The 23,740-nt window shown below is 43.1% G+C and overlaps 1 protein-coding gene and 1 long non-coding RNA gene across 11 annotated transcripts in view; one reads left to right on the forward strand and one right to left on the reverse strand.

The window, feature by feature from the left end:
* Positions 1–22,614, forward strand: part of LOC137478759 (uncharacterized) — a 31,818-nt gene extending 9,204 nt beyond the window's left edge. The window contains exons 2-4 of one of the 4 annotated variants that reach the window (XR_011001777.1): positions 18,224–18,344; positions 20,063–20,490; positions 22,203–22,614. This is a non-coding gene — a long non-coding RNA (uncharacterized lncRNA). Of the gene's footprint in view, positions 1–17,570; positions 18,345–20,062; positions 20,491–22,202 lie in introns of those variants that run through there. The other 3 variants (XR_011001776.1, XR_011001779.1, XR_011001778.1) reach the window with 3 other exon arrangements.
* Positions 16,000–23,740, reverse strand: part of GLIS1 (GLIS family zinc finger 1) — a 181,117-nt gene continuing 173,376 nt past the window's right edge. For 6 of the 7 annotated variants that reach the window (XM_068198796.1, XM_068198799.1, XM_068198797.1 and 3 more), the window contains 2 exons: positions 19,759–19,926; positions 16,000–16,650 (listed from right to left, as the gene is read on the reverse strand). In XM_068198796.1, the coding sequence (XP_068054897.1) occupies positions 16,514–16,650; positions 19,759–19,926 (305 nt within the window). In that variant the 3' untranslated portion in view covers positions 16,000–16,513. Of the gene's footprint in view, positions 16,651–18,484; positions 18,607–19,758; positions 19,927–23,740 lie in introns of those variants that run through there. The other variant, XM_068198798.1, reaches the window with a different exon arrangement.

A 23,740-nucleotide genomic window follows, 5' to 3' on the forward strand; every position in this document is an offset into this window, starting at 1 on the left:
GTTCTTAGACAACTCATTAGAGGAACTAAAAGCCCTTTGTATTCCTGGCTAATCCTGGTTGCTATGTTCTCCTATATTTTATAAATTCCCATAAAAGAAAGAAACACTAGATTAAATTAAAGTTTTGATGTACTACGACTTTGACTGCAAACAAGGAATAGGGCTTTGATTGCTGCCTAAAAGTTACAGTCTAAAATGTTATTTTACATGCTATCCTAAGTCAAGGCTTATTTTAAAAACAAGCTTTTGACAGCAGAAGTAAATTCACATGACTATCTGAGTAAGGCTGGATACATTTTGTGATGATGGTTTAAATTACCATCATCTTTTCAGCACCTCCTGATGCCATGAAAGGAAGCTTTCTTCACTGCTTTTCAATGCAGAGTCTGGCATATTGAAATATCAGCCACACTTCCTAGGAAGATTTTCCTGCAAAGCAGCTACCTGTAAGTGTAATCAATATTCCAAAGCTTTGGGCCTGAATTCTGCCACCTACCTGTACCGGCTGTGCAAATTCTTCCATTGAGGCCAACATGGCTTTTTGCATAAAATAACTTTGTAAGCCACAAGATGAAATTCTCTAAGTTACTACTTGGACTGTGTTTTGTGTTTTGCTTTCTACTTGTGCTCCATATAGAAAGGATAGTTAAAAATTCAGACAAAAGAATAAACCTCATAACTTGAATCAAGTTTAATTTCATTTTTGAAACTTTTTAACAACCTGCTAAGTGACAGTTAGCAGGAGTCTTCCTTGACATATGCTCTTTGAAATCACAACTGAATGTGGGTCCTTGGTTGAAGGAATTTTTACTGACTTTTCATTACTTTTTAAATTACTCTGTTACTTTTCTGCTTGGCTGAAAGGAAAAAGCTGGTTCTAGTCAAAACACTGTAATTAAATGTTCTGTAATGCAAACTCGTGCATAGTGGGAAGACCTGGCAAGTAGTGAGGCACTTCACAACTTAATGTTTACACTTGGCTGTCTGCTTGTGTAACAACTGTACCAGTCACTGAACCAGCCCAGGCTCAGATATTGAATGTACTGAAGCTTCTTTGAGCTTCTGACTTCATTGTATCACTGTGCAGCCCAACCTTTATGCACATCCTGCTTATGTGCCCAGCCCTCCATTCGGTATAGTAAAAACCCCACAAAACAGAAAACAAACCCCCTTTCAGATGATAGAAAGTGAGTTAGTTGTGGGCTTTCTAGAGATTGTCCCTGTTGGATCACTCAGTGTTAGCAGATACTGTGAAGAAATCTGGAAGCCTGAAAATGGAGATTTGCACCTCGTCTGGGGCCAGGAATGGATCATCTACAAGACACTTGCATATCATTATCATAGATGATTATTTGTGTTATAGTCATGTGCACTGAGAGCAAATCTAAGACTAAGTTAAGCCACAGCCACAACACCACCATCTTTCTGCTCTAAAAAATTATATTGGCAAAATGAGCAAAGCCAGCAGAAGACTGAAGAAAGGAACTGGGACAGAAATCCCAGCAGGATGCTGAGAGCCAGGGCAGCTCTTTTGCCAGCCTGGACATCACTTTGGGCTTTGTTCTGCGTGTAGTTCTGTGGCGTCTGCTTTGGGAAGAAGGAGCTAAGGCTTCCTTAGGGCTGTTCATCAGTTTGTTTTTAGTGCAGAACAGTCCATTTGCTCCTTGTGGCAGCATGCACATAGTAACCTGTTGCCAGCCTTGGTCAGGGTACTGATACTGCATTTCCCAGTATTTTGGATTCACCTCTTTGGCTTTTCCCTCGGTGAGGCTTCTCTGTCTCTTTTCCCACCTTTTCCCCCAAGCTTCTCACAGCATTGCAGCCATTTGGGGCAGCTTGTGATTGTGTTCCTGCTTTTCAGTGGCTCCAAACACCAATGCTGTATCCAAAATACTTATCCCAGGGAAAAACAATGCCAGCAAAGAACCTACATTTTCTCTTTGGCTCTCAGATACCTCTCTTTCTCCTATGTCCCATTCAGCCTTTTACCAGCATTGTCATCACTTGGTGACTCTGCTGGAGCTGCTGGTGTCTGTGCAGCCCTAAGCCTGGTTCATCCAGTTTATTAAACCAGTTTTGCAGCTGATTAATTCCATTTTAGAGGCCCAGAACGGCTGAGCATGGGGCAAATTGCCGTCAGCCGTGGGGAGGGGAGCATCACTGCCAGCCAGGATCTGGCTGCTCTCCCCTCCTGACACATCCAACAGCCCATGAGGAATCACTTCTGCTGAAATTTCTGGTGAGGAAGAATACAAGCTGGCCAAGACCTTAAGATTAAAATTCATCTTTCTTACTTTCTTTTAAAGTACTATGATGTAATTGCTGAAAAATAAATGGTCAAGGTTTTGGTTGTATTTCTTATAAGAAAGATTGTCTTTCCAGCAGCTCAATTTCCCCAGCACCAAACTGGGAATTAGTTCAACACAAACACAGGAGGAGAGTGTAATATTCTGAAAAGCTGCCTGCAGAACCTGCCTTTTCTTTTCTGGAGGATTATGGAGTTGGGTGCATTTTGTGCACATTGTGAACAAAGTTAGGAAAACTTGGCTTGAGTGTAAAGAAACGTTAAAAGCCCCAGTCCCTAGTCTTAGCTCAGAGCTCTCTACTGCAAGCCGACTGGAAGCAGGGATGGTCATTCTGGATGGTTCCTCAGATGCCCACTTTGCAGGAGTATCTTTCTTGCTGCTACACTGGCTCTTATACTTCCAGTCATGCCCAATATGGCTCAGTGTTAATTCTGTTACCTCCAGCTTTTGGACAATTCCTGTTCAGGTCCTGCCTTTCTGCTTGTTCTGGCTCCCTCCAGTTGCTCCAATTTACTTTCCCACCCTCCTTGCTGCGCCAGCGTGGCTGCTTTTGGCTTCCCCTGCCTGTGATGAGCAGCTCCTCACTGGGACTCCTCTGGCACATCCCACTCCTTCCTTCCCCTCCACATCCTGCACTCTCCCTTCCTTTCCCAGTCAATCAGCTCAGCAGCTCTGTGCCTTTATCTCAGATCACATTTTCTCCTCTGAATTTGCCCACTGCGTTTTCAGGGAGGAGCTTCACTTTTCAGTTGTGGTGTTTAAAAGCTGTGAACCTTCAGGGCTTGCAGAGCGTCAGTTAAAATAATAAAGGCACTAATTAATTGACAAGATGTTTTCACTCCAATTTAATCTGCCAGGATTTAACTCTGCCTAGAGGACATAAACTGTCTTCCCTTTCATTTTGGTTTCCATACCTTCCACTTCTAGCACTTGTAAGGCTTTACTTAGTCTAGTGATTATTGCTGAGGTAGTTTGAGAAGCAGCAATGAAAACAGACACAAGTATCAAAGGCATCTGTCACCTTTTTCAAGGTGTCTTTGTGTCTTTTGCTTTCTGTTTGAAGGAGCACAGTCTGACAGCAGCATTTCTAAGCTGTCATATTGTATTTCTGACTGTTTCAAAGACTCCAGTAAGGACAAACGTAGAGGAATATCATCACACTAAAATATCTATAGCAATATTGTTTATTTTTCCACATCTTCTCTGGGAACCTTCTTGCATCACTGTTTTGGCCTTAAGTTTAATATTAATTTGCTACATCTGAAGCAATTGATTTTAGGATAATTTCTGACATACAGCAATTCTTAAGTTGTGTTTAAATGTTGTCTAATAGTATATTCATTAAAGGAAGCTGTTAGCTAGACATCATAAAGGCCCACATACCAGTTCCTGGCTTCCTTCCACACATCCATAATCCTTTTTTTCCTCCATCTCTCTTGCATTGCCTTTAATTGTCTCTTGCATTACCCGCAGTACAAATCTTGTCTCTTCTCAAAAGCATTCAAAATGTGCTGGTTTTGATATTTTGAATAGTTATTTACTTTACCTGTTGCTTTTTAAGTGGTTGTTTAAAGACATGACGAGGTAATCTGAAGGCTGTCATTATAATAGTTATTATAGTTAATAGTTACTAACTATATTGATAATGTATGTGGAAAAGCAATCTCTGCAGTGTTGCCCATTTCTCACTAAAATCCCCACAAATCTGCTGCTGTAAAGAAGGAGACTTATTCACATTACAAGTTTTGAACTTTCCAAAATGCCACTTCTGCTTCAGGTAGGGGCCACATGAAGATTAAATACAATGAACATGAAGTAAATGTCGCATATTGTTTGGGATAAGCAAAGGCTGTAGAGCACACCATGAATGTAATGTGGTTTTCATTAGCAAAATAGCTAAAAGTGAATTGGAAAATAACTTTTAACAGTTATTGCCCTGAAATCAATCACATTTTTAATTAAATAAACATAAGCAGGCAGTTGAAAATGAGATCTGAAATCTTCAGTAATGAGCACCATGACCAGTAAAACACCACATCAGTGTTGGTAATTCATTAACAATACTGGGAGAAATCATATAAAAATGACAGTTTCTATTTCAGAAAGAAGTTGATGAAATGTTGGAAAATATGTGCTGCTGAGAGAGGGGGATGTATCCCCCTGTGACAGCAGAGTGACTAGGAGTGATTTTCAAAGACCCAGATAAAAAAATGAATCCTAGCTTGGGGCTGTGCCTCCGGCTCTCTACCCAAATCCCTGTCCCTCATTTGCTTGTCCTGATGTGCTGGGCCCTGGGTTTGGGAAGGAGCCCTCCTCAGGCCCCTGGTCTGCTGTTCCTTGCCCCCAGGCAAGGCAGATGGCTCACCAAATGCATTCATTACAAGAGCCAGTAGGGAAAAAAAGCCTTCCGAAATTAAAATGTGCTTTTCTGGTTGTTAGTGAGTGTCTCCAAGTGGGATGTCCCGGTATCTCCAGGTATCCTACACTTTGGCAGAGATGGGATGTGAGGTTTTTCACTTTTGTTCACTGAGACTGGCACAATGAACCTTAAAAGTGCTAATAACAAAACTCATGCTCCTACTAAAGGCATTTTTTTAGAGTCTGAACAACTCAGCAACATTTGCTGCTGGGGTACAGCTTAAACCACCACCACCTTAGGGGCAGAAAATGCCCAAAAGGTGATGCAATATTAGGACTCAGTGTGGGTCACTTCACATTGCAAGGGAAAGGCAAAAAAAAAAAAAAAATCCCCAAAACCCCAGAGGAAATGAGAAAATAAAAGATGAAATAACAGTAGGAAGCCATCTGACTGCGTGCAGCACACAGAAATGCCAAAAATACCAGGGAAAGGAACCACAGTTCATAAATTTAAGTATCTGTTGCTTTTTAAAGAAGAGAAAAGCCTAGGACTGAAGTACTCTAAAAGTGTATGAAAAAGTGAAAACTCATTTAGCTGACACTGAGCTGAGACCAAGTGCCTTACACCTCCATCAGTCTGGGAGTGGGATTTTGTGCCAAGAGCTCACTCAGTGCCGTGAACTGTTCAACCTGGGCCATCCTGGGCAAGGGGAGGGATGTCACAGAGTCCTGGCAAATCCCATGGCAGAGCCAGGGCAGCATGGGGCAGAGCCAGACTGACTTCCAAACAGTTTGCAGACTTTGGGAGCAAATGCCCAGAGATGAGAATTGCTGTTGTCCAGGCATGTTGCCCTTGTTCTCCTGGGACAGGATCCCTAAAGGCTCAGCTAGGAGGTTTGGGGGAGCACTGGGCAATCTGCTAAGCTATATTAGCTGTAAAATCCCATATATAGAGGGAAAGAGGCTTACCTTGGTGTATGTTTCCTTTAGTTTAGCCAGTGCAGAGCAGCAGGCTTTCCTGATTACCCAGCGTTTCCCCTGACACAAACCAAACGGCTTCCAGCTTGAGGAACTGTCTGTTGAGTCCCATGTTTATTATAAATCCAGGAGATGAAAAAAATTATTTCAGTTTCTACGTTTTTTACAGTATTTCCCACCAGAGAACACTAACACTTGTAAAACAATAAATGCTGTAGTATAACATAGCAAGACTGTAAAATGCTGAACAGTAGGTAAAATTATTTACAAAAGACCATTATGGTTTCTTTTGGAAAAATAGTGCAGCATTTAATTTTAAGATACATGTGGCGGGTGTAATTTTTAGATGCTACAAAAAGGAACATAAATACAGAAGTGCACATGTAAGGTACATTCATGATTTTAATTACTTCTCTCACTAATTTGCCTCTGTGATTGACTTCATCTCTGCTCCACCAGTTTCTGAAAAGCAACTACTTCGCTAAGCAATTCAAGGGAAAAACATCAGCATCAGAACTTCAGTGTCCCACCTGGGCTGATTTTCAAACAAGATTTCATGGGAGGACCAGGTATGCTGAGGGTCAGAGGGGAAAGTTGTGTTGTTTTGGTGCAGTGAATGGGTCAGGGGCATTTCTCCAGATGGGCTAATTTTTTTCCCTGATGAGTTTTTTTCCATTTTTGCTGTAAAACTGAATTCCAGTGCAAATGTTGAGCGCTGCTGTCACAGGATGGTGGTTGGAAGGGAAATGCTTGGCGCTGCCTCCTGTTCCTCATTGTGCAGTGAAGTCCAAGCCAGCTTGCAAGACAGGAAAATGCACATTAGCATGAAGAAATCTAGTCCTGAAAGCAGAGCATTGGAATCCAACCTGTGCATTTCAGCCTTTTCTCCTTCTTGCTGTGAAAACGAAGGCTAGTGGCTCCAATGGCAGAGAGGTGGTAACTGTGTTTCAAAGGATACTTTGAACTCTGCCAGCTTTTTCTATTGATATTTCCTGCCTATGACTTTCTGCCTCTGGAAAAGCAAAAAATGTAGACCCAGCACGACAGGCTCTGCCACTTACAAAGTCCACAGAGGTGTCCAGGCAGGTTTGCTGATTGCTTCTGGGGAGCAGTTGTTTTCACCAATGTAATCCCTACATAAAAAATTGAGGTACTTTCAGTCATACTAGAAAATAATTAATTTCCCAGCATAACACATCTGGATTTGCCAGTTTTCCTCTGATTTTCATTGCATCATTAAGTAAGCAGTGGTGCAATTTGCTTAGCCATGTTGCAGCTCTACCTGGGCCTGCAGCTGCTGGGGCAGTTTCCATGGATCAGAGCGAGCTGGGGACACAGGCAGGGCTGGAACAGCCAGCTCACATCAGGTGTGGCAGTTCAGATACCCTGCAAACTGCTGGGCTAGGGACACAAAGTTCTCTTGGCTAGGGAATTGTTCTGGCTGAGATACACTGGAACTTCAGCTCAGAGCTGACTGGAATTCAGGTAGCTGCTTCATCACATGCAGTCAGCCAGCTGAGCCTTCCCCTAAAATTTTAAATTGGAAGGGGAATAAAGTGACTCAATACAAGCTGCACAACTTCCCTTTTTTTTTTCTTTTCCCCAAAGCGAGCTCTACCCTTTTCTATAAACTTTGATTTTCTATAACTGCTAGAACCACTTTGGCAAAAAGTTCAACATTTGACAGTTTTTATTTAGATGTCGACATGTGGTTTTTATATTCTTAAGTTTAGAGAGATGGTGAATTCTGTCATTTTCAAATGTTTAACTTGTAACTGTTGGAATCTGCTGGGTATTTAAAATGGATTTGAGAAAGGAAGTAGGGTATTAGTTTTATTGAGAGAAAGAGAAAAAATATTTTAAAAGTTCGTTTAAATGAATGGTTTTCTTACATAATATAAAAAAAACCTGGTATTTATATTGATTATAGTGTTTGGTACTGCATAATATAAATGCCAGTTGGGAAATATTGCTGCAGTGAAATAGTCTGTATTTATTGTATAATAAATGTTCCACAGAAATAGTGAAAATGTTTAGAAAAAATAAAATAGGATTAGAGGGAATGTACTGCATGGCTAAAGCTTTTATGTTGTGCTAACAGTACTTCAAAAACCATTTTGTATTAAATAGACTGTTGCATTTGTATTTACCATAGACTGTGAACAAAGTGGGTATTTTTAAAGGCAGACTTTATCACTGTCTGAAGAAGCCTTTAGCCAGCACCAAATTCGTATTCCCTCTCTCAGTTAACCACAGTCTTAATTAAACAAAGCCGAGCTGAATAGGAAGGCAGTGCGATAATTTCAGACCCTTAATCCACGGATATCAAATGATTTTCTAAAACCGGGAGTGAGCACGTTGCCATGTGCGGCAGGCCGGGAACGCGAGGCAGACGCAGCCCGTGGGCTCCGGGGCTGTGCGGAGGCCGAGGCAGGGACGCTCCAGCCCCGGCCCCGGCTGGAGCCGCTGAGCCCCGCGCCGCTCTCCGGCCTGCGAACCTGTGCGAGCAGCAGCCTTTGCACGGCTTGTTTTAATTATGCGAGGAGCACGCTAGCTTTCCACAGTCGCCTTTTAATCTTCTTTATATTTCTGTTCACACTCTGTCACAGATCCGTGCTGCATTTCATTTCCGCGGCTCGGCTCGTGTGCGGTGCTGAACGCAGGACGGGGACGCGGCTCTTCAATCGCCCAGCCGACCCCTTTACCTTTACCTCAGGCTCGAGCAAATACGGAATTCTCCGCGTGGCTGGTCACAGAAAATCATAGCGGACCTATATTTTCGAGACAGATCTGTTGCTCAGAACAGATCACAGGATTCGCAGCCCGTCCGTGCTTTGCGTGACAGTTCCTGTGGGATGCCCCGTTGTCGGAGCCTGAGGCAGCGTGTTCTGCGGGAGGGCACCCACGGCCTGCCCGTGTCACTGCTGCCTGCAGGTCCCGCGGGGCACTGGCCCCTGCCGGGCTCATGCGTGGGGCCCGTCACATTCCGTTTCCCTAAAAAGTAGGAGCCTCCAGCACATGTCCCTGCTCCCTGCCCCAGAGGAGCCCTGCGCACCTGGTTCCAGCCTGGGAATGCCTTTCTGTGTTCCTGGAGATACTCGAGACATCATTGTGGTGGCAGTGCACTTCATGGGTTTGCATCTGTAAATAATTCTGGGGTCGGCAGAGGGAGCCCAAGGACACGCGGTCTCAGCTGCGGATTTCGGACCAAGGCAGTTTTCTGGGGGCTGAAGCGTTCCTGACATAAATAAACTCGCTGCCTTTGAGTGTGGCAATAACTTATTTTTAAGCCCCCAGACTGTGCAGCGGCTGCGTGGGGCCACCTGGGTTGTGCTGGAAGGAGGAGGGCTTAGAGGGAGAGATGTTACTAATAGGAACCTCTTTGGGGAAGGGACTTCTTTCTTAAAATTATTAATAATGAGATCAGCACGGAAATCCGAGGTGTGCCAACATGACCCTTTGGTGCTGACATGCAAACGTGACCAGTTTAGCTGACCACAGACCTGTCCCTAAATCTGGATAAGCAGGATTGGACTTGGATAAGGGAGGGGTTAAGGTAAACTGTGCAAAAAAGTTACTTCAGCTGGGATTTGCTGTAGGGTCTTTGCATTAGAAAAATACTAAATGGACGTTATAAGGATTATTGGTATTCTTGTTCCATAACTCCAATTTATTGCTTCTGACTGATTAGATTTTATTGCTCAGCCACAACACCCATCTTGTGTATGAGGAAAAAAGTTTTCAGACAATCACTGAAATCGCTTTCTGTCACTCTTCAAAACCATCAAATTCACTTCGAAAATTTCTAAAAATGACAGCTTTCTTCATAATTGAAATTCATGTTGATTTTCAAGTGCTTGTTGATGCATTTTTAACTGCAAAAGGAGCCCTGCAAGCCTGACCTTGATCAAGAGATGAGCATTTTCAGAGGCAGCAGGGCCTGTGTAGGACATTTTCATATGGTTATGCCGGAGCCAGAGCTCCCTCTTGTGAGAAAGAAATATCAGAAAAGTCCAGGACTGTAAACTGGAAACGTGCAGTGAAGGTGCTGTTCAGCAGGGAAGCAATTCCCCATAGCCTTTCCTGTAAGTCTGCACATAGCTCCATCCACTGGGACAAGAAATCAGGGGATTTGAAGCTACAAACATGCAAAATTGGGAAGTGGCACCATAATTTGTGCTTAGCTGTGATGTGTCATGGAGTTCTGATGCTTGATAAAAATAAAGGAGTATTTTTCAGTGGAAATAATTCCTCTGTTCCACAACCCCCAGTGACTTTTGTCTCTGACAAAAAATCCCTAACTTGATGGCAGCTAATAAAAAGTAGAAAATAAATGAATCTGTCAGAAGTGATAAATACTGTTTGCATTTTTGTGTTCTCTGTGCCCAGCATTAGCTGTGATGAATTGGTGACTCTGCTGCCATCCTCAGCACAGAGCACCAAAGCTGGGCTCCCTCGTATCTGTGCCAAGACCATCTCCCTTGAGAAAGGAGGAGTTTCCAGACATGCAGTGGGTGCTCAGGGTATAATGGGGTGCATTATCCAGCAGAGTGATATTGGAGACCCTATGGATGTCTTTAGGTGTATTTTAGCTTGGGAACATTTATGGAAAATACTTGGTATTTCGTGAAATCTGGTACACTTCAAAGGGGAAAAAACTGTTTCAGAAGTATTTTTATGAGCCTTAGGATTAAGTTCTTTCTGGCAGGTGTGATTTAGTGGCAGCCAAAGGGGTGACAAGTCACCAGCAGCAGTGTGACTTCACTGGGGAGAGCTGTGGCAGGGCCTGGGCAGCCCATCCATCAGGAGAGCCTGGGAATTGGGCGTCGTCCCCCCTTCCTGCTGGGGTCACACCTTGCCCCATGCCCACTGCCAAGGAAGAGCTGCTCCTTCCAGAGAGAGAACAAGTGTTTAAAGAGTATTCTGCAATGTTTGTTGATTTATTTTGCTGTTGATAAATAAGCAGAGCTCTTGGGTTAGCCATTGGTGCAGCTGCTATGACTTTAGTACCACAGCTGAAGTATTTGGTTTGCTTCCTCCCACCCCAGCCCCACCAGGACCTGTCACCTCTGTCCCTTTTTCATCAGGGAAAGGACAGCTCTTGCATCTTCCAGATTGTCCCCCAAAACCAGGGTGCACCCAGGTGATGGCACCTTCAGGGACTGACACACTGCTTTTCCAGGATATAGTTTATTAAATCAACCTCTTTTCCCTCTGCTTGGCAAGAGTTAATTGTGCTAGTATAAGAATGTTATTCCACAGGATTATTTAAAAAAAAAAAATGGTCATTTTTCTTACAGCAGGGAACATGTCCAATAATTGATGTGGGAATATTAATGCAATATGTATGTTATCAATTTAGAAAAGCAGAAGACATATTTCCTTAAGCTTCTAATCATTTATACATATGACCTTCATTTATACAGCAGAAGGGCTCTTCCAGAGAGCTACAATTTGCTTCAGATGTTTAGCCTGGGTATTTTACTTTACCTTCTAACTGCCAAGTTTGGGATTATTTAGCAGTAAAATTAGAAATGTGGATTTGAGTATGTACCAAAGTCCTGACAGGTGTTAATGGAACTCAAGTTGAATATTTTATTCTTTAAATAGTAAAATGTAAACCTGCATTTGTTTAGCTTTGCCTTCCTGCCAACTGTATCAGGTATCTTGTGTGACTAGAATCACTGTTTTCTGTACATGGTCTTCATGGCAGTTTCCAGCGCCTGTTCCCAGCTCAGCCTGTATTTATAATCCTAACAAATTTCAGCTCCACAGAGAATTCCTTAGGCAAATGTGTGATTCTCAAAGAGAATCAAAGAGATAGGAAAGAAAACTCTTCACGCAGTATAGCCCAGATTTGAAGACTATGCCTGAAGATGCAAATAGATACCTGAGGGAATTTCTCAGAAGGAAAAAAATCCTGGAGATGAAATTAAAGCAATTTAAGGCAGTTGTGTTAAAAACAAACAAGCAAACAAACAAACCCAAACCATGTGGTCCTTTTTTTTTTTTTGTTGTTGTTTTTAGCCTTTCAGACACCTTTAAAAATCTCTTCCTCAGCCCATTGCAATTCAGCAGCGTCACTTACTCAGGGCAAACTGTGGTTGAGAGGGATTTCATTTGGTCCCAGTGGTCTCCAGGTTTGCTCAGATTGCCGTGTGGGGCGTGCTCTGTTTCAGAGAGGAGCACTGGATGTTCAGGAAAGGATGTGGAATACTGGCACAGGCTCAGCCTTCCTCATCACAGGGGGTGTGCTGGGAGGTGTTTATTATGTCTGCATTTTGATGTCCATCAGTGGAGACAGTGGCTCCTCAACACCTTCCTGGGACAGACGGACACCCCCTTTGGAGGCATCTTTTCCTTCTCAGTGCCTGAGAGGAAGCCAAGGTGCTGGTCTGACCATTCATGGACACCTGGAGAAGGGGGAAAGGAAGCCTTCCCAGAGTTACTGAAAACCCTGGATCCTGTCTGCCCCACACACTGATCCCAGTGCTGGTGGGGGAAGAGCTGCTCTGGAGCTCTCTGGGTTACCACTGCCCTGAGGATGGGCGTCCTGCTGCCCCTCTGAAATGAAGGGAGCCTAAAAGTGTGGGGAGATGGGTTTAATCCTCCAAGAGAGGAGCACAATGTGCTCCCTTCCTAGCCCAGGCCCAGGCCAGTGTCTCCACAGGCCATGTCTCTGTATTGTCCTTGTGCCCAGCAGCTCATTCTAGTTCAGTGCCTGCCACACAGGCACATTCGGAGGGTTGCAGACTCTCAGAAAGGAGAGAGAAACTCTGAAATCAAGATGGCCTAAACTTGTAAGAGTTTTGAAAGTTAGCATCATGTTTTTCTTGGTGTCCTTGATGAATTGAAGAGAACATCAGTATAACACAGGGCCAGAAATGCACTTTTAAAGTTGAGTCACTTGGTTTTGAATGAGGGTTACTGGCACTGGCCAGAAAATCTGTATTTGCCCAGAAGAATTATTTTCTTCTGGCTTCACCACTACTACAGAAATCGTTTTGCCAAAGGAATGGGCAAATTTCATCTCAGTAGGAATCCAGTAGAAAGATCAGTCTTATAAGGCCTTTAGCTAGATTGGGACTTAGTACAGTTTTGATGGTTTAAAGAAAAATTCTGTCATGACTGAGTGGTTTTCAGCCCATGGAGCCAAGAAGGCAGCCTTGCAAGGCTGTGACAGTCTATGGCTAGAGCCTTCCTTCTGCTGACTCTGGGCCATGGACTCCCAAATCACCTCAGGGAGTTTGTAGTTTGCTTTGAAATTGAAGCAGAGAGGAGCTTTTAGTGTAACTCTGCAGATCTCAGAAGGGCTTATCTCAGGAGGGAATATTCCGATGGCTTTGTGCTGTCAGTGAATTAAATTATATAGGCTGGCTATTTTTCCATCTTCTGTTGCACTGACCTAATTTAATACAAATACGTTACTGGAGAGCTGAACTAAAATCACGTAGGTCTTAATAAGATCATAACAAAACTCATTGAAATCTTTTTCTCTTATGCAATTTAAATTCAATTTACAGTCACTGTTTATTTTCACATACTTGGTTGTTGTTTTAAGCACTGGGGTTTTTTTGCACTGCTTGCGTAACTCAGAGCTATTGCAGTATCAAACCGGTGCTCTTAATGTGCTTTGGAATTTGGCTTTTTGGACTTCTACCATTTAGAAAATGTATCCAGTTGAAAGGACAGTCTCAGAAACAGGGGAGCCTTTCCACCAGCAGCAGCTGTTCCTGCTGTTGGGTGTGCATGTAAGAAGAGAAGATTATCTGGGAATGTCCTCGGTGCCCGTATCCTTTCCCTGGGAGCACATCCGAGCCCTGAGCAGGCTGTGGCCGTTCCTGCTGCACACCTGAGCCTTTGGGCTTGAACGTGCCTGTGCCCCATTGCCACATCGGAATGAGGGCATTACAAGACTGGTATTTTGTCGTTAAGTGCCACACATTGGACTCGATGATCACAGAGGTGTTTCCCAGCCTGAACGATGCTGGGATTCTTGTGTACATCTCATCAGCTCGCTGGCAAAGGCCCCTCTGGAGCACGGCAGGACCATCACTCTGTAGCTTGTGAGGTGCTGCAGCAGGATGGCAACAAAACAAGCATTTTGGTTTTCTAGACAATGAAAAGCCTGAGCTTGATTACATTAAAAGCTTTGAAGTCCTGCTGAATGTTTGGCTTCCAGCCCAGCTGGTGGAGAGTGCAGAGAAGTGCCTTTGCTGTTTCAGTGTCAACTTGAAATTAATTTTCGCTCTCCCAGCTTGATCAGCCACTGAAGGTCATCTTATTTCAGTTGTTCCTAAAGCATCCTGCATACACAGAGTACAGGCACAGGGGTAAAAATGGGGTTTGCATTCACTGGGGAAATGATTTGTAGCTATTTTTCAAGCAGTGTTGCAATTTATTAGTTGAATTCTGTTGCTTAGATTGAAAAAGTATCTGACAGTCAAGTGGAACCAGCAGTTCCATTTTAATTCCACAGGGTAATAATTTTCTTCTATTATATATAAAGCCTTACCCCAGTTATTATACTTATTAGTTGTTGGGGGTTTTTACAGCACCACAATGAGAAACTTGCCAAGCAATAAATTCCATTGAAAGGTTTCTTTGTGTCTTTAGGAAAAGCTTACATGAGATACTTCCCTACTTACATGTAATAAAAGGAAATAATAAGGTACACAGCACACGAGTAACCATTAACTGTGCTATTGTGTATTTTACTTGCTTTATTACGATAACTTTCCAAACCATACAGACTCAAACAAGTGCCTTTGCATTTCTCTGAATCTGTCCTTTTAATTTACAGAAAACCTGATTCACATAGATTGTGGAATTAAATCATCACCCCAGCTGCTATGCTTTAAGTTTCCCAAACCTTTGTGAATCATTGTGTGGTTTTGAACAGCCTGGTTGTTGTGACATAAGAATTTTTGTAATTGATCAAATATGTTTAGGATTGGTTGGTTTATATTTTTAGCAAAAAAAAAAAAAAGAGTTGTTTTTAGAAGAATTTATTTAATTTTTAGGAAATTGAATTAATCTTGTTTTTAAGTCACGGTTTCCTTTTTGTGTTTCCAACGAATTGCAGCACAGGAATTATTTTGATTTTTGTCTCAGACATTACAGCTTTGTTGGGCTTTGGCTATTTTTCTAAGTCTTCCTTCAGAAGCCCTAGTTCTTCCTGCTTGGCAGTTGTTAAGCTACCTGCCTCCTAGTTTAATGTTCTGGGAGAGCGTTCTGCCCACTTACGTCTGAGACCAAAAAAACCCCAACTCTGAGGCATCAGAATAAACAAACAGGACAGAAAGCCAAATGTGGCCGTGATCAGAAGCAAAGCCACGTGTGTAGGCTTAGAGCACAATTTGGGGCCTTTCTGCATTTGGGTTCTAGGAGAGGAGTGATGAGTCAGTGCTGCCAGGGCTGTTTGGCCACAATTAATGGGTTTGCAGCTGGCACTGGCTGTCCTTGAGAGGAGGGAGCTTCAGGAACCCTTGCTAAAACAGGGGGGCCGGGTCAGTAACCCCAGGAACCTTGTTCTGTAGTGACTAAAACTTCCTGAATGTCTAAGTTTCATTCAAATTTCTTGAGGACAGAAAGCTAAATTGCATACAGAGGCCCTTTAAATGCACTAACAAGGTGCAACCAGGCCCTGGAGAAACAAGTGCACCATGCAGGCTTTGTGGTTACCCTGGATCAGCCCCGGTGTTTGCAGAGGCTGCAGGGGCTGAGGAGAGGCACTGGGGCACCAGGGATCCCGATGCTCCCACAGCAGCAAAGCTGTGCGGTCCTGGGACTGGGACACAGGTGCCCTGTGGGACCTGAGCTGTGTCCCACATATCTGGGGAGGGAAGAGATGAAAAAAGGAAAGTACCATCCTCAGACTGGGTTCCACCCAGCTTGGGCTTTTCAGTGGTGCCCTGTGGCAGCCTGGGTAACTCTACAGGTGAACACACGTGGATTGATGCAGGGTCTGGACAGCCCTTATTAAGCCCAACTTGCAGTGGTTTGTAAATGTGAACTTTTTTTCCAGTTAGTTTTGCCTTACTGTTCTCCTGGAGCGCCGTGGACACCTGAGGAGCTCAGCTCTAACAGGGCTGCTGGGCACACGCTGGCAGCTGGCCCTGTGCAGGATGTCTCACTACGCTGAAGGTCAGCCCAGTGGGGCCAGGACCACGGTGACAGGGAACCAAACAACTGCAGGGGAGCCTGTTCCGCTGGAAGCCCCTTGGTTTTCTTCACATACACGTGGGCTGTTTTCATGTCACAGTGACCGAGATGTCACTGCTTTGTTAAAATCCCTCTCGGGCATGTTAAAAATGCAGTATCAGGGAGCCCAATGGTGTTAAGAAATGACAGCACACTTGTTTCCAGTTTTTAATGCTTTCTTGTAAAACTGAAAATACAAAACCAGCTGAGCAAATGTAGATCTTTATATACATGAGGTCTCTGATTAAAAAAAATCCTTTTAGTTAAAAAAAAAAGAAAAAAGGGAAGACCGAACCAACAAGTTAAATGAAAACTGATTAAAGGGAACAACATTCTCAAATTGAAGCATACTTTCCAAGAAGGAAAACATCTTTACAAGTTTATTATATAACTTACATTTACACTTTACTGAGAGAACTTACAAAACAAGCTGCTTGAAATGCTCCTCATTCCCTTAAAGCATGAATTTCAAAGTGCCACAGCAAAGGAACGGGTTCCAATATTATCTTATACAGACTATTCATGTATAAAATGGTTTGGTAAATGTGAGGTGTTCATTTAAATGAGCACATATAGGGATACAGACTAAATAAAAGTACTTGAACAACACCTTTGTTATTACATACGCAGTTATAGGTATAATAAAGGAAACAAGGCCAGCACTGCTCTTAGGTATCTGTGTAGATGGAAGGAATGTGATTCAAGCAGTGATCAAAGGCACTGTTCTGGAAGAATCCATTTTCATCCGTTCCATTGGAGACCATGTCTTCAGACACACACTGGGCTTCAGAGATCCCCTCATAGCCTGGAAGAGCGACAAGGACATGGACACGAGTTAGTGCCACGGTGCACGGGAGGAGGGAAGCACAGCTTGGGGCCTGGGATCCCACAGGACAGCACAGCACAGCGTTAATGGAAGGACACTGGTGGTCAGCATCAAAGCCTTGCCAGGAGATGCACAGTTTTCTCTGGGTGCTGGTGTCATCGTGGCTGGCGCTCCCACTCGTTTCTGGGCAAAGCTGTGCACTTGCAAGTGAAGTGCAAGAATCAGAGCACAGCTCTCTTGGCACTCAGTCATTTTGTGAATAGGACATCAGAACAATGAGTGGGCAACGATCCTACTAAGTGTGCACTAGAAGTGATGCAGTCCTCTTGGTCTGGGTTTTTTCTTTTTATAGCACTTCGAAGAAATATTCCATGTGTCTCCCAGCTGCTCTTAAGACCCAGAAGAAATCTGGATCCTACATTTACTGGCTCTCCAAATAGTGCAGGTCTGAGGAAGCATGGCTGGGGCAGGTCAGGCTCACAGGACATATGGAAAGAGCTGTGAACCTCAGCCCACCAAAGCCCACCAGGCCAAGCTGGTTGCTGCTTGCCTGGCTACCAGAAAGCCACAGCAGTAGGGAAGAATTTCTCTGTCTTTCTCTCATAATGCCAAACTTCCACAGCTATTACAAACCTCCTGAGCTGCACATCCCTGTGGAAAGTAGCAGGTTTGCCATTCTACCAGATGCTACAGCAGCTGGAGTGCCAGGGAGGCTTAAAAAAACATTTACTGCCTACCCCAAAAGACATGAAAATTTCCTATTGTGACCCACTGTAGCCTGCTTTTGCAACTGGCCAGTCAAGGCCCACGTGCACACGTTCATTTTACTGCAGTCCTGCTCCTCCTGACTTCCCCTCTGCTGTGGTCACCCCCTCAGCATCATCCTTTATACATATTCTGGTTTCTTTTATACCACCTGATTTGGGTTGGGTCTTTGGAAAAGCATCTGTGGGAATTTCAGCACAATGTTCAGACCCTTGGACTGAGCCCCCAGGGACCCCAGAGCCCACCCACCATAACTGGAATAAGCAGCAGCAGCTGAGGGAGCACATGGAACAAGATGCAGTTTAGCAAATGCCTGTGCCTGGCACAGAAAGTCGAGCCCCTACACAGAGTGGGGACTCCACTGGGGAGGGCTGATCCTTGTGCTCAAAGCACCAGACCTGGCTCCTTTCTCTGCCCCACGGAGGGGTCTGTGGAGCCACTGGGAAATGACTTTTTCTGGGCCTTGGTAGAAAATGAGGCAATTCCTTCTCTTTAGCCTTCCCTTGTCTTTTCCACCTGCCCCCACCTCTGCAGGCAGGTGTGCCTGGGTGGGGCTGAGCCAAACTCTGCCCGGGCTCCACAGGGGCCTTGGGGCTAAATGGCACCACACCAGCAGCCAGGGACGGATCCTGCATCCTACACAGCCAGTCCTGGCTGCAGGAAAACCTGTATACTTCATTGGGGCTGTTTTACTGTTAGGTATGTTTTTATTATTTGAGATCAAATTCTCTACTTACTTACATTCCTGCATTTTCCTATGACTTATTAATTTACTGTTGGTTTACAGGTCAGATTCTGCTGTCTACAGAAATCTGGCACACAGTGAATGTCCAGAGGTTCTGGAGGACGACCTCGGCATGTTTATCTGTGTTGGGCCAAGTGGAGTGACCAGTATTTTGATAAGTTTTGTGAGTGTTTATGTTATGCTAATTTCTATTTGATGAGCCTGTATACAGGGTGGATACAGAACCACAGATGGATAAAACCCAAGATAAGCATACACCCCAGAAATCATTATTAGATTCCAGATAGAGTAAACTATCCAAAGTCCTGAACAGAAAATAAAAATTTATTGACTGTTAATGTGATTCATGGAACAGCTGTTTGCCAGTCACATTGGGCATTCCTGCGAGATGAGATCTCATTTAATATTAATGGTGCTATAAAAGCCTGAAAAAATTAATGCATAGCCTTGATGAATCTTGCAAACCTGAATGGTTCTATTTTACACACTAAAAGATGAGATGAAATATATATATTTCATACATGTTTATATTTCAGCCTTTTAAGTATTTGCATGTCTCAATAACCACTCTAAAAACAAAAATAATAAACAGAAACATTTCATGATAGTTTAGGCCCAGACAGAAAAATCAACTGTTGTTGAAGTTGGTGTCTTGCCACAGTATTATTCTTTACTGCTACAATTTCTTTTGGAAAGTTTATTTAGTCTGTTCTTTAAATATTGCAGGCTGTCAATCTAAGCTTGAAATTTGATGTTAACATGAAAAACCCCTATGTTTTAGTAATATCAAACTTAGGAGTAACACTAAAGAATTCAAAGTTGAAGTTGAAACTTCATCTTAAATGTTTCCCTTGTGTTGGTTACTGATGCATGCACTTCCCAGAATGGAACAGCAGACAAATGCGTGCACACTTGCTCTGAACAGAGTCTCCTTTAATACAAAACAAACAGGAAAGTCAACTCTAATTTTGTGGTCTGACTCAGGCCCCAATTCAAAAAGCACTTAAACATATGTTTTCGGTATCGCTCTTAACTGAGGTGCCCTCCTGAGTGCAGACATGAAGAGAACTTTCCTGGAGATATGTAAGTAAGTATTGCAGCTAATGGTTGTGTTTTATGGCTCTGACAATACTCATGTTTTGTTTGATTTCAGAAATTCTGTCAATTATTAATTTTAAAGATAGAAAAAAGAGAATACCAAAATACTGAAGTACTATAGTAATGCAGCTATTATAACTTTGACCCGATTATAAAAGTCTTCCTGAGCACACCTGAAATGTGCAATGAACAGACCACACAAAAAATGTAGGCAGTGCCTTGTCAGCTCTCCTGAAGGTGGGTGTTGCCTGTGGCATCCAGCAGAACGGAAGAGACTTTGTCTATCAGTCAAATATTAGCAGGAAAAAAAAAACCAAAACAATTTGCTTTCCTTCTGGGGTCTTTATAGATGAAAATTAATTTCAGGGCTATTTTTTATACAAACATATTTTTGTCATAACATTGAAAATAAAATATGTTCTTTGCCCCTCCTGCTACAAATAACATATGGATAATTCCTTATAGGTGGAATAAATTACCTGTTGAAGGTAAAGGTGCATTGAGTATGTGATAGCCATTCTGCCTCAGAGGACTGAAGCAATGGGATTCCCCTGTGAGCACATCACTGCTGACAGACTGGTCCATTGTTCTGTAGCAATCTCCATAGTGGAAACAGTTTTGTATGGAGTGAAAACTGCCTTGGTAACCTGAAAGCAGATATTGCACACAATTCAATCCTTCTGCAATGGTACTACCTCCCCTTCTGTCACAGCATTTCATTACTGTTGGGGGTTTAGTTCCTCAGTTTTAACTTTGGAAAAATGATTGTCCCGTTCTATAAAGTGCAGTTACAGAAGAGCTGCATCAGATTCGGTCCCACAAGGTGCTGTGGACTGTGATCCCCACTGAAGCAAAAATCTCAAGGATGGGCTTCATTTCAAGCAATAGATCTGCTGAACACACTCTACAGCACCCTTGGATCCAAGGTAAGTAGTGAGCCCTCCACTGGATCAGTTCCAGGATGCTCAGCTCCTAAGGGAATGTCTCTGTAACGAATCACTGTTAATTTAAATACAATAGTGCAGTATTTAAATGAACAGCACTGCTTTGTTTTCAGTTTAGTCTTCTGCCATCCAGTGTGTGCTGTGCACTGCTGGAGACAGTGCTGTTTATCCAAATCACCTTCACCGGTTCCTCAGACTTCTTTCCCAGACTGCTCTTGATTCAAATGAACCCCCTTTTCACTGGACACAGGGGACCACAGTGTGCAGGTATAATCGACCTAGAAGTGCAGGACTGACTCCAGATAGTTGTCAGGTGAAGACTGAGTTCAACCAGAGGCTCTTCTGCTTCTGGAAAGTGCTGAGATAGATCCGTATGGTCTCGGCTTGCCTCAGTCATTCTGCTTTTGGGGCATGTTTGACTCTCATCCTCCACATACCCAACACTTCTTAGATCCTGGGGTTTTTTTCCCCAAGTATTGTATTATCAGTACCCAGCAGTTTGGGTTTTGCCATCAGAAGTTTTGAATGAGTTGTAGACAACAAAAGAAGACATTTAACAGTAAAAGACAAATGAATTGCTGAGGAAGGAATTTTTCAATATATAAGTTGTTCCAATATGTAATTTGTTCCCATAAGGATGATCTCAAAGTACGTCACAATATTTAAACCAACCATGGCCTGATAAGCTCTTCCTTATTCCAGGTGCAATGCACACTAACTGCACATTCCTATCAGCTCCCCCTTTTCCTGCCTTCTCTGAAATGATTCTCCTTCCCTTAAGTGCAACTGAAGTCAACCAAATTAGTCTTAAAGTCTAGCAGAATGTGCTTCAGGATTTTCCTCTAACTGCCAGAAAAAATACGGAGCTGTTGTCTTTCTTCCCTCAGTCTTACTGAGACCGAAACATTTGCTCAGAACTCCTGCAGAAGCTCGGGGCAGTTCAGTGAATCCCAGTCACAGACACATTTCCCCCTTTCCAGCTGACAGCTCGGCCCCACTCACAGCAGAGACCCGCCCTGCAGGGCTGCCTGTGGAGCTCTTCAGCCTGTTTGTTCAGAAATTAAATCCCTGAGCCTGTCCCCAGAGCACCTGGGGCTGTATGGGGTGAACGTGTCCCTTACAATTCCTGCAGTGTGCAAGCTCCCTCCTGTTCAGTAAGATCGCCCACACTTCTCTGTGTTTTCCCTCTACTACCAAAGTCTGACCAAGCAGACAATACCAGGCAAAGCTCGGGGTCTGGTCACTTCGTATTTCCTAAGGTGGCAATAAATAAGGCCAAGTGAGGCAGTTCTTGAGTAGAAATGCAATCAACTCATTGAGCGGTGAAAGATTTGCTCTGAAGCTCCCCAGTTTAATACGTGCTTTGGCAGAATCTGCAAGGATTAGATGCTTAAGTTCTTGCGAACGTACAATCGACTACAAAATACCTGAATTGTTGATGTCCATGATCAGTGAAGTCCTAATGGATGACTCTTAGATGAAGACACTACACACTCTGTACCAAGGCTGCTCATATTTGCTGCTATGGCAAAGGCAGCCCAAAAATTTGGAAAGCTGAGCATTAAATGATGCATGTCCTTCCTTGGAACAAACAGCCAGCCACCTCTATTTAATGCCTGGAGAGTCTGGCTCAAAGAACCAAGGAGCTCTTATGAGAGGTAGCACAGCCCTCTTTTGATGTGGTTTTAGGTACAGTGTGTTATTGATTGGCTTTGATACTTCTCCTTTCTGTTTACAAAACACAAACTCCTTGCTGTAAGCCTTCTAAAAATACATCCTTTTGAGATGAGCAGTGAAAAAAAAAGAGACACTTGGCTTCAAAGGAGGCAAACTGGTTGCAGAGAGCACTTAGATGAATTGCTAGAGAAAAAGAAAAATGAACCTTTTCTAGAATGTCTGCTACAGACATCACTTCTAGGGAAGGCATGACATGTATTTTCTCTGTCCCTGTAACTGCTGTTCTTCCCTTGTGCTCCCAGGCTTGCCTTTGCTACATCAATTAAAAATCTTCATGATCTACCGAGCTGGCACAGTGGCTTAGAAAAGCAGAGAGCAGCCAAGCATGACAGAACTGGATTGAAACTAGACGGATCCAGGGTTTTCCCAAGACCTGTGGGGAAAGGTTGTTTTGAAGTGATTTAAGTTACACTGTCTGGAAATACCTGAAGCAGAGAACTGCCTCAGAATCAGTCTGGAAAAGAACTGCCATAAGCAATGAAATCCTCTTTTGGATTGCAGTGTTTATCCCTCAGCACCACTGTGAGATAATCTGAGAAGGCAGAGGGAAAAGTGTTCCTGGAACCACCCAGTAAAGAGGGGGGGTGTAGGAAAATCCTGGTGCTACTGCACTGCTGAGTTCACCAGGACCTGATTTCTGCCACGTGCTTCACAGAGAAATGCACCCTCCCTGTTCTAACCTACCTGTAAGGTGGGATAAATGCAGGAATGAAGCTAAAGAAAGTCCATGGAGTGAGGAAGGGAAAGGGTGCAGCAGGAACACAAGTCAGGTAGAACAAAGCATCGCACGAAAAATGGGATTTCTGACCCTTCAGGTTCGTTACATTTAGTTGTGGTTCCTTTACATTTCTTTAAATGCTTCACTGAGAAAATATGGGGAATTAAAATATGATTAAAATCCCATAACCAAGCGTTCGGTTAACAACCACATATGGCTGATTAAACTAAACAGGGAGCATTTTTTACAAGTTCTTAAAAAAGACTCCCTTCAGGGGTTAAAATACAAAGTAAGCAAGAAGGTTGCTCCAGTGCAGACATCCCTTCTCCTTCTAGAGTGCAAATCTGGAGTACCAACTTGGCAATAAGTGTTTCACCAATATTTTTTTTGCCACGTGGATTTCAGGTTTTCCTTCAGTTTTGATTTAAATCAAGAATTTTCTGAGGTTATTTTCAAGTGAAGAATTTACTAAATGCACTGTCAATTTAAATGATCACTGTTAAATGTTTTATGTACAGTAGATGTAGAAATATAACAGTTCATAAAGGAATAAACTGAGTTCCAAACATAACATTTAGTTAAAATTTTGCTTTGAAATAATTTGTGGCAGAAAAGCTGCACTTAGCCACTTCACACAGTGCGCTGGCTGCCTCTGCTTCTCTAAGGCACAGCCTAGCAAACTTCAAGCAGCTTTAAAATGAATGATGTAATGAGCAAATAATTGGAATATGGCTATTAAATGCCATCTTGTTATGTCATGTCATTTACATGTATTTGCAAATAAATCTCAGCTTTTCAAATTCCATAAAATTTCTGACAAGAAATCATGTCAGGTATAAATAACTACAGGATTCCATTGCCTGCCAAATTCTTTCAGCATGTAATGATTTCCATGTGATCTTACTACAGCTAGGTTAAAACATATAAATAATGTCAGCTTGTTCTTTCATTATCAGTATTTCTGCTACCAGCCCGACGAAGCTGCCATCTCCTAAAAGTTCCACATCCACACTGTCTATGTGCTTCTGTACAGATGCCTGGTTCTACACTAGGTTTATGTGG

The sequence above is a fragment of the Anomalospiza imberbis genome, chromosome 9 (assembly GCF_031753505.1).
Source record: "Anomalospiza imberbis isolate Cuckoo-Finch-1a 21T00152 chromosome 9, ASM3175350v1, whole genome shotgun sequence".
Taxonomy (NCBI): Eukaryota; Metazoa; Chordata; class Aves; order Passeriformes; family Viduidae; genus Anomalospiza; species Anomalospiza imberbis.